This window comes from Gekko japonicus, unplaced genomic scaffold (genome assembly GCF_001447785.1).
Source record: "Gekko japonicus isolate JY-2015 unplaced genomic scaffold, Gekko_japonicus_V1.1 scaffold977, whole genome shotgun sequence".
Lineage (NCBI taxonomy): Eukaryota > Metazoa > Chordata > Lepidosauria > Squamata > Gekkonidae > Gekko > Gekko japonicus.
Window position 1 is genome coordinate 520320 of NW_015159743.1, and position 16947 is coordinate 537266.

Consider the following 16947-nt stretch of genomic DNA (forward strand, 5'->3'; position numbering starts at 1 on the left):
TAATGGGTTTTTAGACTACCTTTTTGACTCCAAAAGTGTACTCAAAGTGGTTTGCTGCATATTTCAAACACAAAAAAATTCATAATAAAACGTATTCCAATTAATGCAGAAGGTCTCCAGAGATGGTATCAGCTCCAGGGGGTGGGAGCTTCCATGACTGAGGGGCAACATGTTGAGTGGCAAAAGGCAGAGAGCCAACATGAAGGACCTCGGGGCACTCAGGAACCACTAATCAGGTCTTTCTACTGTTGCAGGGACGACTGGAGTTGTGGGTAGACATGTTCCCCATGGATATGCCGGCACCGGGCCCAGCCATTGACATCTCACCAAGGAAGCCAAAGAAGTAATGCTCTGCTGGGGAGGGAAGGAGGACTTCATCGGGTTCTGTGGCTGGGTTCTGCTGGGATCTATGAAGACCATCCAGGAGCAGAAGGGAGGGGAGGGAAGGATAGATGGGTGTGGGAAGGACCAAAGACAGAAATAGGTAGTGATGAGTGCGTAAGGTGGTGTTTAACAACTGGATTTCCAGGTAACTGGCTTTGTTTGCACATGGAAGTGATCCATTTGGGATTCTCCACTTTTTCTTCCGTGTTTTAATTTCTGAATTGGATACAATTGTTTACCCTTCCAGTTACTCAGGCATATTTATTTAAAAATCTGCAGAGAAGGTGCCTTGGCATGATTTCTATCAAGATTGTGACCTGTGTTTCAGCAATTCACTGGCATGCATGTGTGCCTAGTGATGCAGCCATACGTACACTCAAATCAAGTTCGTTTCGCTTTGCTTTGTCAATGAGCACATGCTTATCAGTAACACAGAAGTGAAAAAACATGAAAATTCACTGAAGAAACACAAAGACACAGGAAGCTATGAATACTTTAATTCTGGAATTAATTTGACACATTCTCCTGGTTAATTTGGCATTCAGGAAGCATATGGCAAGATATTTATTGATTGATTTGTTTTTATTTGTATCCTGCCCTCCCCGCAAGCAGGCTCAGGACAGGTTCCATCACAGTATAACAAATCGACAGTTAAAATGCATCTAAAAATCTTCTAAAACAGAGCAATCAATATAGAAAGACCAATGCCTCAACAGATCTTAGCAAGAAACTGCTGGTTTCCAACTGTTAGAGCAGATTTCCCAGAACAGTAAAGGAATGAAATGTCGGAAAGGCACTCATCCCCACAATGGAGAGCATCTGTTGGGGATGCAACTTAAAGGTGGTTCCTTGTGTCATGGACTATCTATTTAACATCTTTTTATTTCACTGTTCCTCCAAGGAGCTCAGGGAAGCCCGCGTAGTTCTCTCCTCCTCTTGGTTGTCACAAGAATACTGTAATGCAGGTTAGAGTGAGACAGAGTGACTGGTCTGAGGTTGCCTAGCAAGCTTCGTAAGAAAGTGGGGTTTGACTTCAACCTCAAATTCGGCTGAGCTTCAGAATGCAGCCAAAGCTGCAAGGGGTCCTACCTGGAGAGATAGGGTGGAGACCATCCATCCATCCATCCGTAGGCCAGCTCCAGGAAAGTTAGCCCACACGGCTCTTCTGGAAACTGAGCCAGCTTCCAGGTAGCCCTAGTTCCTACTTTTTGAAAGCAGACCTGGGGATTAGCTCTTGAATTTGCCTTTTTTATATATATATATGGAGGGTAATAACCCTTAGAATGACATCCCCCTGACCAACTGGAATCTTCTCAGCCTGTTGCTCTGGTATTCCTGTGGAGGGAAAGTCTAAGTACTGGCCTGCTTGGTGACAAAAAATGCACTTGATGAACCAGTTGGCGATGAAAAGTGCTGTCTAGTTGCAGCCGACCTCACAGGGGTTCTCAAGGCAAGAGACAAACAGAGGTGGTTTGCCATGGTCTTCCTCTGAATAGCAACCTTTGTCTTCCTTGATGGGCTCTCATCCAAGTACTAACCAGGGCTGACCCCGCTTAGCTTTCAAAATCTGGAAAAATCAAGCTAGCTTGGGCCATCCAGGTCAGGCCTTGGATCAACAAAGACAGTATGTCAGATGATCACAAAGCTCTTCTTACATTGATCAAGCCCCTGTTACATTGATTAAGCTACATCTTGCCCATCTCTGGCCCCTGGAAACCTGACTGAATTTTTTAAAATCCTTACGCCTCTTCCAGGGGACTCCTATACTTGGGTTTTGCTGAGCCTCCCCTGTCCATGGAGAAAGCAAAGCTATGCCAGAGCAGAATGGCCCCATTCCAGCTGCTCAGCTGTTCTCTGAGGGCCCTAAAAGAGAAGATCTGTGTGTGTCTGTGTTTAAAGGGGGATCCTGCACCTGCATTAGGCAGCCTCACCCGCTCTCCCCTCGGGCTCATCCCTCGTCTCCCTTCCTCCCCGCCAGATACGAGCTTAGAGTGATAGTGTGGAACACTGATGAGGTAATCCTGGAGGACGATGATTACTTCACTGGCGAGAAATCCAGTGACATTTTTGTCCGGGGGTATGTACGGCCCACCCAGCTGGCCGGCTTCTCTGTGTGTGAGCTTCTTGTGGTGGTGTGGCCGCCTGGCACTGTGCTCCTTGCAGAGGGTGGGCGTCTCATGGACAGAGTGTCTCCTTTTCTTTGTGGCTGTCAGTAATGGACACTTTGCTTTTCTATTCTGCCCCTTTCTTTTGTTCTGTGTGTTGTTTTGTTGCTGTTGTGTGCCTCTGTCCGCGCCATGCTGGCGGCTAGGTATGAGCTGCGGGTAATTATTTGGAACACCGATGAGGTGGTCCTGGAAGATGATGCTTTCATGACGGGAGAGAAGATGTCAGACATCTATGTCAGGGGGTAATTGACAATGGATGTTTATTGCACGGCTCCTCATTGGGGCAGGTCTGGTCTGGTGGGGGAGGAGGATGCACGGGGCAGTTACCCTCGGATCCTTTGCTTGCCCATTACTGGACACTACCCATTGGGACACCTGGAGCAAATTGATAGCTTACGGCAACTCGCTGGTAGAGACAAAGAGACTAGGTTTCGACAGCAACTACTTTCCATACTGAGTTCAAGCAGGAGATCTATGGTACTCTTAGGATATTAGCCCATCTATACAGATAATGGCCTTGTTCACACATTACGGTGAACACGTGTACATGCATACATCTGTTTGTAAGAAGGAGCTGACACATGTTTACTTTATAAATGAAACTGGAGACCAGGGCCTGGATAAACGTGAGTTTAAATCACATGTTAAACTGTACATGCATTGAATGGACCATGAGAATTACTCAACACACATATAAAGAAAACACAAGTGTATACTGCCTGTGGATTATATGTGCATTCACTGTAACTAGTGAACGGGGCTGCTGTTTTTGCCATTTGGATTTATTTATTTTTTTAGAAGGAATTCCCAAGCAGAAGGGGTTGGTATGGACATCCTTAAACATAATACAGATTCAGGGTCATCTGATATGACTCCCCCTTGACCTGCACTATATACTCAGTCCCAGGTGTAGTGAATGGATTAATCAAGGAACCCTGAGCAATGAGTTGTGCTGGTGGGAAAGTCATCAGATTCCCATTGCTGCATATAGCCAACTTCTGTAAGGACAGACATTTGGATTCATGAGGAGGATACTCTCCTTTCATTGAGGGACTACTAGTGCTGATGCACATGTGAAGAGGTGACGGTAGCAACCTCAGAAGGATGGAAACCTTGAGTGAGAGTAGAGTACTGAGGCAGAGCCAAAGGAAGGTAGACTGAGAAACCAGCAGCCCAAGATCTGAGACCCAAAAACAAGACTAGGAGCCACTTAAGTAAGGCCAGAACCTGGCTGATGTCCAGGCCAAGTCTGACCTGAAAACTTTTATATCCAGGTCAGGTCAGAAGGAACCCATGATAAAAACATTGTCCCTTCTTCTTCCACTCTGCAGCCTAACAACAAGGGCTACAATAGCTAAGCCAGAAAGCTTTTGGTTCAAGTTTTGGCTGACATCAGTGGAACTAATAAGGTCACAGAAGAACATGTGTTGCAAGCTCAATTCTCTGCAGAAGAGTTTTCTGTGTAGCTAGAAAGAGCAGCCTTCAGACACAGTTGGAATAAGTGCATGGTCTTCCAGCAGAGTCCAGTGACAAAGGATGTCCCAGACTAAGAAGGCCAGTCAATAAATATTGTTTGTCACCCAGCAAACTTCTTTTTGTGTCTTCCATCCCTGCATAAGGCTCAGAACCGGTCATTCTGTGGAGGCTCCACTTTGGGAAGACAGAGTGTTCATATAAGCTTCTGGTCCCGCAGTTCCAACATCCCCAATGTGGTGCCACGGCACTCGCCACAGGGTTTCCTGTCAACCTTCACCATCTTTCCCCAAAGCGAATAGGCAGCCCTAGCTTTCCTATATCTTAGAGGAACAGGATGTCCTCCTGAAGAACCCTGAGGCAAGGAGGAACAGTTCAGAAAGCTGCCTCTCGTGCAGAAGGGTGCTTGGCTTGCAACCTCCCAATATTTTGTGATTGGATGGATCCATTCTCAAAAATTCTAGAAGTGCCCACAGGCTCAACAAGATTTAGGACCCATGAGCTAGAGATCTAGGGTGGCTAGTTTCATGGTATGCCAGAACCAGCCTTGAGGATCCAGCCTGAGCTATGTGTTTGCCTGGGATAGGGTGGGTTGGTCTCTCAGCGGGGCAAAGGTAGCATGGATATCTGACCAGGTAATTGATTTGTGTCCAGTTTTCTTCTCCCCGCCGTGAATGAGGAATGCCATCTCACTGCCTCTTTTGCATGCTCTTGGCATTGGCGTGCAGGTTTGGTCTCTCCTTCTGCAAACCCCTTTTCCCCTTCCTCTGATAGCAGGGGCATGGCCGGGGAATGGGGGCTGTGTGTATATGTCTGTGTTTCTCTGGAGTCAGCTTGCTTTTCTGCTGCATGTTTTGGAGGGGAGGGCAGTCTAGGCAATAATTTTAGGGCCCTCTGTATCCCAAGCCCCCACTGGAGTGAGACAGGCATGACCCTCCACAATGGACTGGTAGCAACGTTAAGGCAGATGTGGTCCATTGATGGATGTTGGTGGGTTCTCAACAGCTTGTGTTTTTCAGGCTCATGATCACTTTCACAGATGTAGCCTTTCTTCCAAAACAGCCCCCAACCTGAAAACAGTATTTGTTACTCTCCAAGAATTTGTTTGGGGGATTCTGCCTTTGAATCATATTTTAAATACGCCAGTAGAGCTGCATCAGAAATTAAATTACCGTAATTTGCTCCTTACTGTTCCTCGAGTGGATGCCAGTTTCAGATATACAACTGCAGGCAGCCACAGTTGCTTTTAAAAAAAGATTTTTCATCTCTGCCCTTTCTGACCACAAAACAACCTCGTACTCTTTCAGCTTAGGCTCAGCCCTATACAACACTAAATGTTCAATGATGCAGCTGTTGTTCTCCATCTGATGCAAACTGGCTATCCCAATTCCAACTAGGAAGAACTGCAGAAACCTATTACAGTGGATTTTTGCTATCTAGTCTGGATCCAGCTTCCCACAGGCAGCTCTTCCAGGGGAAAAAAAATGAAGTCCCACAGATGCACGTTTCTGCAGCCCTGAGATGTAGCCCCCTCAGTAAAGAGTGCAGCCGTGTGCTACAATATAAATGCAAACAAAAATAAAGTAGAAAGAAAACCCTTCAAAATGATCCCATTGTGTGCCCAAAGAGTATTTAAGTATTTTGAAATACTTTAAGTATTTCAAAGGGCAAATTTTGAAAGGGATTTCTATTTATATGGCTCTGCTTTTCTTGGTCTTCATGCCCCCTCCCAAAAAAGAGAGACAGAGAAAGAGAGAGGTGGAATGCCTTCTCTTTATTCCTTGGGTTCTGCTTCTCAAAATTCCACATAATTTAGTAGAACATTGTCAAGAGTGAAAACCCAGAGATAAAAAGAGAACAAATCCCTACTGAGACAGAGCTGGGGAAATCTACTTATCCCTCACAAATGCCCCTCCTTATTTGGGGTCTCCACCTCTCTGCCAAATGTGACAAGACCTGATGAAAGACCTAATACCTACCAGCCAGATTTCCATGCAAGTATGTCCCACCACCCTTTACAGCTGCCCCTCCCTCTTCAGTGCCAAGGCAGAGCCTTACCGCATGAGCATCACCAGCCGCAGAAATATCCGGTTACCCTTTCTCGACCTCTGTATTCACCCTCTTCCCTGGCTTTGCCTGTGCAGGTGGCTAAAGGGGCAACAAGAAGACAAGCAGGACACCGACGTCCACTACCACTCCCTGACCGGGGAGGGCAACTTCAACTGGCGCTATATCTTTCCTTTCGACTATCTAGCAGCTGAGGAGAAGATCGTCATCTCTAAGAAAGAGTCTATGTTCTCCTGGGACGAGACCGAGTACAAGATACCGGCCCGACTCACGCTACAGGTGTGGGATGCCGACCACTTTTCCGCTGATGACTTCCTTGGTGCGTAAGGACGCTTCGGCTGTGGATCACAGCATGGGGATGGGGGAGAGGAGAGGACTGCCCTCTGCTTCAGAGCAGAGTTGAGGGGGGGGGGGAACAGGGACCTCCATGTTGGAGATCACAAACGAACAGGTTTTAAGACAGCAAAGAGATCACCTGTAGTCTGACTTCCCCAGTTGTTTGGGTCAGGAATTCTTGGAATTGTTTGCCTCATTAGTTGTTCTGCTATGTCCATCATGTTTGCAGAAAAGTTACACCTTCTGTTTCTAGGGCCAAGTTATATAGTCATATCAGCATTTGAAAAATGTTCTTTGAGTGGGTTCCATGAAAATGTTGGTGAGTAGTGAAGCAGCAGCAGTCTCTGCACTCAACCAACATTCACCTGTCCACTCTTTCTGACAAGCAAATCCTCTTGAGCAGTGAAAAGTACTGAGACTTACTAGTGATTTCAGCTCTCATACTTTTATTTAGGAAAGAACAAGACAAAGTTCCCGGCTCGCAGGCCGGCTTATATGTGCAATAAACCCCACACCCAAAGACACCCCACACTCGTGATAGGCTATTTATAGTGGCTGAGAGTTCCATAGGCTCACGGGCGGAAGCCTAGCCCTCTGAGCGGCACGGGCTAGGATCCGCTTGGGCCAGTGTCTCTGGAAGTGAAGCTCGGGCGCTTCGCATGACCGCGTGGAGACTTAGCCTCGCACGTGGTCGGAGATGGATACATTACAACCAGTTCCCATGAGGCCATCAATCACCATGAGCAAGGGGATATGTACCAGGCTGTTTCAACCTTAGCTGATGCACGTTTTACTCATAAACATGTCTCATTGAGTTCAGCTGGACATTTGTGTGCTAAGGAAAATGCCCAACAGTAATTGATCTTTGTTCTTCATAAATACAGAATTTTTTCAGTTCTTATTGCTAGTGACATGGAGGGAATGCCTTGAGTTGCTTGAAGAGAAATATACAAATATGCACAGTTGTTGTGTGGCCTAGTGCTCAAATTGTCAAACAAAAACTCAGGAGATTTGGGTTCAAATCTATACATCATGAAGCTCGGTGGGTGGCCTTGGGCCAGACTCTCCTCATAGCCTGCATCACTGGGCTGTTGAGAGGGTAAAAGGCAGCATTTGCACTCCTCCATGATGTGGAAAGAAGTCTCTCAAGGGCTGTGACAGCCAATGCTCCCTCTAAGCTGTGGAGTCTTGTGAGCAAAAATTCTACTTTGTGAGCCACTAGCATTAAAGTTGTGAGCTACTGCATAAATTAGTTTGCTCTGGAGCCATCCTTCCTGAGCTAAGGCAAAAATGTGTGAGCCAGAGGCTAAAAAACTGTGAGCTAGCTCACACTAACTCAGCTTAGAGGGAACACTGGTGACAGCTGCAGGCCTCCAAACCTGGAACAAGCACCTAAGAATATAAGAAGAGCCCTGCTGGATCAGACCAGTGGTTCATCTAGTCCAGCATCCTGTCTCACACAGTGGCTGACCAGTTCCTCTAGGGCCAACAACAGGGCACAGAGGCCGAGGCCTTCCCCTGATGTTGCCGACTCTGGGATTCAGAGGTTGACTGTTTCTGAACATGGAGGTTCCCTTCAGTCACCATGGCTAGTAGCCACTGATAGACCTATCCTCCATGATAGACCTATCCTCTATTTGATCCTCTTTAAAAGCTGTTTATTCCTGTGGCCATCACTACATCCTCCGGCAGAAAATTCCACATTTTAATCACTCTCTGTGTAAAGAAGTGTTTCCTTTTGTCCGTCCTGAATTGACTGCCCATCTTCCAGCTCTCTCTTCACCCCATTCTTTAGGCAAGAACTACTGCTTGCTGCAGCTTGTTTGCGTTCCCATCATCAGGGGTGTGTGTGTTGGTTTAGAGGAAATTAGGAAATTCGTACACTGGCTCAATTCCTGGGCTGTCCCTAACTAAATAGGGAGCTGTGCTACTGAGTGAGCAGTGTAGTCAGCTGTTTTTCCATGGAAAAGGAGAGGGATATCAAGAAAGAGGGGTCTTGATGCTTGAGTACCTGTACTGGGGACAGGAAGCCACTACAGTCACTGGGACCCTTCTGTCCCAAGAGACAAACATGAATAAAGCATCCCTTTTATGGGGGAAGGCTGGTTTGCACAAAGAAGGTCCCTGCTTCAGTCTCTGGCATCTTCAGTTCAAGGATGTCAGGTAGCAGGAAAGGCCAAAGACCTTGGAGAGCTGCTGCCAGTCAGGAGAATAAAATTCTGAGCTAAAGAGACCAGTGGTCTGACTTGGTATAAGGTAGCTTAGTATGTCTGTATCTCAAGATTGCCTGATGATTCTGAGACAAGGTAAGAATCTGGGGGGAGGGAGGTAAAAAATGTGGGTGTTAGGCATGTCAGGACCACCACCAGCCACTCTCAACACTTCAGCCTTGCCTGCCACACGGTCTAGCAACATTGCTGTCTTCTCCCTTCCAGGAGCTATTGAGCTTGACTTGAACCGCTTCCCGCGTGGCGCTAAGACAGCCAAGCAATGCAGCATGGAGTTGGGAACTGGCGAGGCAGAAGTGCCCATGATTTCCATCTTCAAGCAGAAGAGGGTGAAGGGCTGGTGGCCCTTCTTGGCAAGAGACGAGAATGATGAAATGGAGATCACGGTAATGCAGTTGGGGATGGGGGTCACACTATCTTTGCTCAGAGCAGAGTGAGGTTAGGGTATCGAAGGACTACTTTCAGGGAGCATTAGAAGAGGACCCCAGGCAAAATGGCAGCAGGGAAAAGAGGGGCGGGGTGGAAGAACCAGGCAGGAAAAATGGAGAATGCATGTGCAAGATGTGAGGAGGATCTGGGCATTATCATGGTGGACATGTTACCCAAGTGGCCTACACGTGTACGCATCTTGACTTATGCATGTCAAGTGCACATGAACACTTGTACTCAGGGCAACGATTACTGGAACCTTCTGTCTGGTGTAGACCAGGTCCAAGATTTAGACAGCACCTCATATAAAGTGTGCAGACTCTTGGAAATAAACAGGCATAGATTCAAAGCTGAAAGTTTATTAAGAAAACTAATAGCATGGGGAATTAGCTACCAAGTGAAAGGAGCATGCACTCACACAAGCATACACTAAATAACAATTCTAGAAACCCAAACTTTTATTAAATCCTAACCTTAGCAAGTTTTACTAGTCTAAAGAGAGAAGGGTAAGGAGGAAATGAACATACAAGCCTGCCCTGCATGTGGAGTACAGGAAGGTTCGTCGGAAGGGAAAAGCAACAGTGGAGGGAGCAAAATGGGCATACAGCACAGACTTTGGGGCACCTGTGCTGGTCACAGGGGCGATGCAGCTTCATACATATACCCCCACTCTACTTTCCACCAACACCAAGGTAGAAAACAAACTAAATATCAGGGGTCCCCAAAGCTATCTTTATACTAAAAAAGTGTTAAGATAGCGGTAGGGTCCAGGATGCTTATCAAAACAGTTTGGATTGGAGTGAAAAGTTTCAAATCTTATTGGCATATCAAGTGAATAATGATTTGGTGGGAAGGTATCTCCCACGGAGAGGGGAATTGGGGAGTGTCAGTGCCTTCTTTGATGAGGTTTATAGCCCAAATAAAACAACAAACTGAGCTGTATGGTTGCCATTTGTTGAGACTGAATTCCAGCAGAAACATAGCAAAGGGAATAAAAATATCAACCTGAGAGGTGGATGTGCCTGCATGTCACTTCTAAATCTTTGGCAGGGCCTGGTGTCAGTGTTCCCTCTAAGCTGTGGAGTCTTGTGAGCAAAAATTCTATTCTGTGAGCTACTGGCATTAAAGTTGTGAGCGAGTGATTTGGCTGCTGCATAAATTAGTTTGCTCTGGAGGCCTCTTGCCTGAGCGAAGACAAAAACGTGTGAGCTGGAGGCTAGAGAACTGTGGGTTAGCTCACATTGACTCAGCTTAGAGGGAACATTGCCTGGTATGTGTTTATGCAATACAAGAATCAGTTAACTGAGATACTGTGGAAGGATCATGTGAGTGGATACAAGTGGATATTCCATTCCCAAGCAAATTGTCAATTACCTTTCTTCCTCCCTTTGAGAAAGGGCAGATGCTTCAGTGCACTGAGACTCCCCTTTTGCTCCCAGATTAACGTGATCTTCTAATATTGCAAAACTTGGATGACACTGAATTAAAAAAAATAAATGAAAAGACTGCATTGCCCTTCTGGGGGAGATTCTATGGAGGGCTCCCAGCAACAGTCCAGGATACTGATCTGAGGTCTTCCTTGCTCACTATAGACATCTGCCATGTGTTGGGATATGTGGTTTCATCAGAGAGAGAAAGGTGGACAGATTGCACTGCTTTTGTATTCTGTGATCACAGCTCCCTCCCAGCTCTCTGAGTTTATGTGAGGGTATGGGTCAAGGGCTAGGGACTGTCTACACCCTCGTTCCCCCAGTCTGACTCTACTTGTTTCTGGGATATCTCTGTCCTGTGCATTTATTTAGAGAATGTACAGGCTGATTTTTATTTTTTTTAAAAATTCCCAAAGTGGCATACACATTTTTAAAAAACCCAAAATTAATTTAAAACAATTAAAATTACATGAAACAATGACTGAAAATGGAAACTAGATTTACAAAACAATTAAAAAACCAACCAGCTATTAAAAACCTTAGCAAATAAAAGGCTCTTGAAATCTGGCACCAAAAAGATAACCGTGGAGGGGAAGGGTGTGCCATACATGGGGCTGCCTGTCCCGCAGCCCCCTGCCTGACCTATAAAGACTGGGACACCCAGAGAGGGCCTTCTGAGCAGATCTCAGGGTTTCAGCAGGTAGCACATCTGCCCTGATGCTGGTTAGCAGTATGGCATTGTGTGCCTCCTTCTGTCAACTGCTTAGTTCCCAGAGTGATATACATTCTGATCCCTGCAGGGGAAAGTGGAAGCTGAGCTGCACCTTCTGACAGCCGAGGAAGCAGAGAAAAGCCCGGCCGGGCTGGCTCGTAACGAGCCCGACCCATTGGAGAAACCCAAGTGAGTGGTGGGAAACGATGCAAATGACTCTTGAGTGTCTAAACACCCCAGATGGGGACCTTGGGGGCGGGGCGGACCTGTCTTGAACAGGGATGTGTACCGATAATGGCAGCTGAATGTCTTGGGTGGGGATGTCTGCCAGGAATTGGAGGTTGCCGTTAACGTTCCCGCCTCCATTGACACCATTCATCTCTTCCTGTCTCTGTCTCCCCCTCCCCCCCCCCACTTCCTGGCTCTCTTCCTTCTCCTTGTCCCATCCTGCTCTCCTGCCCCAGCCGCCCAGATACCAGCTTCATCTGGTTCCTGAACCCTCTCAAGTCTATCCGCTACTTTATCTGGCACACGTATCGTTACTGCTGAAAATTCTTCTCCTCGTTCTCTTGCTCCTCATGGTCGGCCTCTTCTTTTACTCCATGCCTGGCTACCTGGTCAAGAAGCTTCTTGGGGCCTGAGGGTGCCTGGCGCTTTGTCCAGGGTACTTCTTTCTCCTGCCTCATGCCACACAATAGGAGCACAAGGGGAATGGGGGAGTGGGGAGGTGGGAGTGCCAGGTGAATCACAGGAATTCCCTTTGACTCTTATGCCAACTGTGGTGCCAATGGCCAGACTGTTGGGTTGGGACCAGTGAGACCTGTGTTCAAATCCTACCCTGGCGTGAACTTTACTAGGTAGGATTAAGCGTGTTACGGTATCACAGCCTTACCTACCTCACAGCCTTGTTTTAAAGAGGAGTTCTGAGCTCCTTAGAAGAAAAGTAAGATAAAACATGAAATAAATGATGATACTGGCTTGTATGCTATGACTGCATTCTGTGTGTGCTGGACAGTTTATCTGCCAGTAGCATTTCTGTTCACACAAGGGCTCATTAAAAAATACTGATCTTGCATGAGCAGAAATGCTAGTGGCGGAATAAGCACAATCTGCAGCAGAGGCTGTCCAGCACACGTGGGATATGGTTGTAAGATACAAGCCAAGAAACCGTTGTGAAGACCATGTGGATCAAAAATGTGATTAAATTCCACTCCCCTCAAGCCCAGTTGCATGAGGGCAAGGAGTCGCTACTCAGCGAAAAAGGAAAGAGGCTTTTCACATGCCCAAAGACACTCTTGTGTTTACTGCTGTCACACACAGTTCCATAATTGAACAATTTGAAGTCAAGCCCTGATCCATCTTAAGAACCCTAGCAAGGAAGAATCTTGGTGAGGAAAGACCACCAGATAATGCCTGGCCTATCACCTGAGAACTGGGCATGCTCCAAGGTGTTCTGTCACCCTGTGAGAAACACCCTGCTGGATCAGACCAAAGAGCAGTACATCTAGTTGAGCCTCCTGCTTCCTATGGTGGCCAGCCAGCTTCCCCCAGAAAGCCCACAACAGGGGTCCTCCCCTTGTCGCTGCCCCCCAACAGCTGGCATGTAGAGGTATTCTGCCTCTGAACCAGGAGATCCCAGTCCGAGCCTCAGCAGCATTGCATGGGGTCCTGCGTCAGAGTCATTGCACATGACTTCACTGGTGCCTAAACAACCCAGTGAACTGTTCATAGGCCATGTATCAACAACCCAGTTTTTGCAAACTGTGGGCTCAACTACTAGGGTTGTCAAGCAACTCAAAGACAAGAGCTAGGGAGCTGAACCTGGCTTGGCCTAAAACCACTGCCATTCAGAGAGTTCTTGGTCTGTTTATGGAGTCAGCCCAGCAGCATCAGTAGGAAAGTGCCAAGCCTCACTCTCTGTCTCCACCATGAGAGGGGAAAATAAACTTTCCCATTGAGCTGCAGGTGCCAGGTTTTTCGAGCAAGGCCTATAGTTGGAGGAGTTAGAGATGGGGACCTAAAGGAGCCACATCCATTGCCCTTCCTGATCTTGTGTGTTGTTTTCTCCTCCCCCCCCCCCCCCCCATAGGCCCCCCCCCCGTCTCCCCCCCCCCCCCCCCGCAGTCGTCCGGACACATCCTTTATCTGGTTCCTGAACCCACTCAAGTCTATCAAGTACCTCATCTGCACTCGTTACAAATGGCTCATCATCAAGATCGTTCTGGCCCTCCTGCTGGTCATCATGGTTGGCCTCTTCCTCTACTCCATGCCAGGCTACATGGTCAAGAAGCTTTTGGGGGCATGAGGACACTGCCCCGTCCAGGTTCTCCTCCCCATTCTCCCAGTGTTCTTGGTCACTGCCTCGCGTTTGTGTTTCTCTTTTGTGGCCTCCTTGTGTTTCCTTTCGGGAATCAGGGTGGGAGAGGAGAAGTTCAGATTTTATTTTGCTTTGAACCTTTGTCTTGGAAAGGGGGCGAGGGGAGCGGTCAGCCCCTTAAATCTGGATTCTTACCTTAAGCGTTCCTCTCAGTCCCCAGGCGAAGTCTTGAAGCTGGAGCATTTCTTAGGTCAGCTGTCCTACGAGGCCTTTCCCGTCTGTTCTTACAGGCAACTTAGCTGGAGCATTCTCCACCACTGAGCCAATGGTGAGGTTGGAGCTGCCTCAGGCCACAGTTTCTGCTCTGTGTGAGTTTGGCATGTCCCATCTTTCCTCTGTTTTACTTACATAATCAAGGCCCTTTATCCCTCCATGAGGACTAGGAACTTGAAGGCCAGATCTCCTGCTCACTCTTGGTTTGAAACTGGTTAAGAGAATTCGGGCCTCTGCTTGCTGTCTGACAATGTCATTTCCTTTGCTGAGGAGAAAGCCCGCCCACTGCTCCTTCCCAGTTCCTGTCATCTTGGCTCCCTGCTGCTTTTCACCCAAACAGAAACTGAACTTCACAGCCCTGGAGCTGCACTTGCCCACTGAAAGGGGCCCCTTATCCTACACTGATGGGTACAATGTGCAAGGCTAGTCAGCTCACCAGCGGCAGGCAGTGACAGAGTGTCTTCACCAGGGGCGGAGCCACTGCAATGGACTGAGCAACGCATCATGGGGTGCCTGTTTGGAATCTTGTTTACAAATCAGGGGAAGTCCCCAGTTTGAAGGCCACTCCTGTCACGAACTCCTAGGTGGCCTTGATGAGCCAATCTCGCTTGGCCTCACCCAGGCTCTCACCCCACCTGCAATTGGGGAATAACAGTAACTGGACCTGCCTTACAGGGGTCATGAAGGTTACTGAGATAATTTGAATCAACTTGAAATCACTTCATAAATGCTAAGCATTATCAAAAATATATATACATGGGGCCTCTCACACAGGATCTTTGATGATCCAGCCTCTTCCGGAAGAACCTGGACATTTAGTTGAGATTGGGAAACACAGCAATAGAGGCAAGAGGGAAGATCCAGACTCTCCAGCCCCGAGGCTACGATGGAGACCGTTCCCATTTTTTGGCCACATTTCCTGAGAAATGGACAACCTGCCGTTTTGGGAGAGTACATGTGTAACCCCTGATGACTGTGTCTGGAGCAGCTGTCTATCCATTTAACTTGGAAGGTCACTGCCTTTCGTGGCCTGTGGGTCAGGAGACAAGCAGGGGTCCCATTCCTAAATCCTAATTCCCTATCCAGAATCTTTCTCTTTTTGCTTGTCATAGCAGCACCTTTGCCTGGTCAAATAAGGCACTCCGTTCCACTGGGCCACTGAATTCAGACCTAAAGACTTATATCTGAATTGCACATCATGGCCGTTGGGGACTTGGGAGGGCATGAGAAAGGGACTGCTGGTAAAGCCTAGAGAGTAGCAAGGGGAAAAGAGTAAAAAATGCAGCTTGACTCTGTCAAATGCTGTGCGGGCTATGCTTAAGTGTTTACGTCGTGGGGGCACCGATACCAGCAGATAGTGGTGCCACAAGGTGATTCCCCAAAGCCACAGAGGTTTGAAGGATTTGCTAATCCCCGAATCTGGCAGGGTCTTTAGTCCACTGTTTTTGCTACACTCCAAATGAAAGAGCAGATGAAGTATCACAGAAGCCAGGTAAATGGTGCCTTCTTGCTCTTGGGAGAGCCCTATTGCCTACACAAAAGACTCAGTAGTGCTTGGGTACCCCCCCCCACCCCCATTGTCAAAGTGCTGTTTACATTGTTCCATTCCACAGGAACGTGAATCTGTTCCTCCCTGCACCTCTCCCAGAGCTCTGGAGACAAGCAAGGAGGATGGATCTGAGATTACTAAAGAATGCTCCTGTGGTTCAACGGCAGGTGTCTTGTTCACAGCCTCTACCCCATGAGACTACATCCACAAACGGCTGGAATTCCTGAATGAGTCCATCCGTCAAACATTTCTGTTCCTTTCCCGGGCATTTGGACCCAGAGGGCAGTGCTCACATGACGGCACAGCACAGGGAACACGACTAGCCACCACTGGGGGCTCCAGCAGTCACAGGGAGAGAGAGGCCAGGGCAATGGCAACACGGAGGCAAGAGGCAGAGGAGGGCCCAGGGGTAAGACAGAGAGCAGCAGGTCTTTTCAAGAAACCAGCACAATTATTTTCTGTTTGTTTCAACTGCAGCTCTGAAACACCCAAGGGAGGAGTGTTTCACGAGGGCTGCTTTCCTTTCTCTTTCCCCGGTGTGTGCAAGATTGGTCCTATTTCTCCCCTGTTACGGGGAGAGTTCTGGTGGGGGTGGGTGGGGGTATTCTCTGTGCACTGTTGTTAATAAAGGGACTTTGGAATTTGCTGTAAGAGGAAATCTTTAAGTTCTTTAATAAAAACAGATCACCAGAAAGGAGCAGAGTCCGGCTTTCTTTATGGAGGATGAGAAAAGTGAAGAGTGTGGGGAAGATGGAAGATCCAGGAATATGCATACCCCTCACCCTTTCTTCAATCTCTGATTCCTGAAATCCTTAAAATGCCCCCCACACACACCAGGATGCGCTTCACAGTGTTTCTAAATCTGTGATGTAGTCCCATGCAGGATACTGAACAGTTCTGGTCACCCCTTCTCGAAAAGGGTACACTAAAGCTGAAATGTCTATAGGGATGTAGCACCTTTCCAACGAGGAAACACTACAGTGCTTAGTTGAAGACTAGGTCAAATTATAGCCAGTTATCAAGTATTTGGATGGGAGACCTCCAAAGAATACCAAGGCCAGGAGGCAGAGGCAGGCTATATCAGCCACTTCTATGAATATCCTCCGTGCCTCAGTACGGGTTGCCAGAGGTTGTCATGACTTCCAGGCACAGGAACACATGCGCACACACACAATACAAAAATATCCCCCCCCAAAAAAATTATAGCCAGTTATCAATGACGACAATTGCAGACGACAAACACGGGTAAATGAACACACATCCCTTTCTCCAATCTATTCTGTTGTCTCCTCAGGAGGCAGCAAAAATCAGACCGAGAAATGGGAAAGTTGGTCAACCATTTTATTTGCTTCTTCTCCCTTGCAATACTTAGAAACAGCCCTTCCCTCAAGCATTTTTGCAATGAACACGCAGGCAGGCAGGCAGGCAGGCAACTGAAGAGCAACTACTCAGTGCACCAAAAGTGGGTTTTTACATAAAGAGGCAGATCTGGTCCCTCCTGCCTGCTCCGTCCCTCACCCTGTTCAATTCCCTCCTGCCCACACCTGGAACTTTGCTTGCTGCAGCAAGTGATGGAGAGGG

General features: G+C 47.6%; 1 protein-coding gene across 4 annotated transcripts in view; it reads left to right on the forward strand.

The window, feature by feature from the left end:
- The window catches only part of OTOF (otoferlin), a 217717-nt gene extending 204185 nt beyond the window's left edge, over window positions 1-13532 (forward strand). For 2 of the 4 annotated variants that reach the window (XM_015405380.1, XM_015429824.1), the window contains 6 exons: window positions 255-343; window positions 2363-2461; window positions 6170-6411; window positions 8864-9042; window positions 11316-11416; window positions 13352-13532. In XM_015405380.1, the coding sequence (XP_015260866.1) occupies window positions 255-343; window positions 2363-2461; window positions 6170-6411; window positions 8864-9042; window positions 11316-11416; window positions 13352-13532 (891 nt within the window). Of the gene's footprint in view, window positions 1-254; window positions 344-2362; window positions 2462-6169; window positions 6412-8863; window positions 9043-11315; window positions 11417-11691; window positions 11777-13351 lie in introns of those variants that run through there. The other 2 variants (XM_015405386.1, XM_015405393.1) reach the window with 1 other exon arrangement.
- The last annotated feature ends 3415 nt before the right edge of the window (window positions 13533-16947 follow it).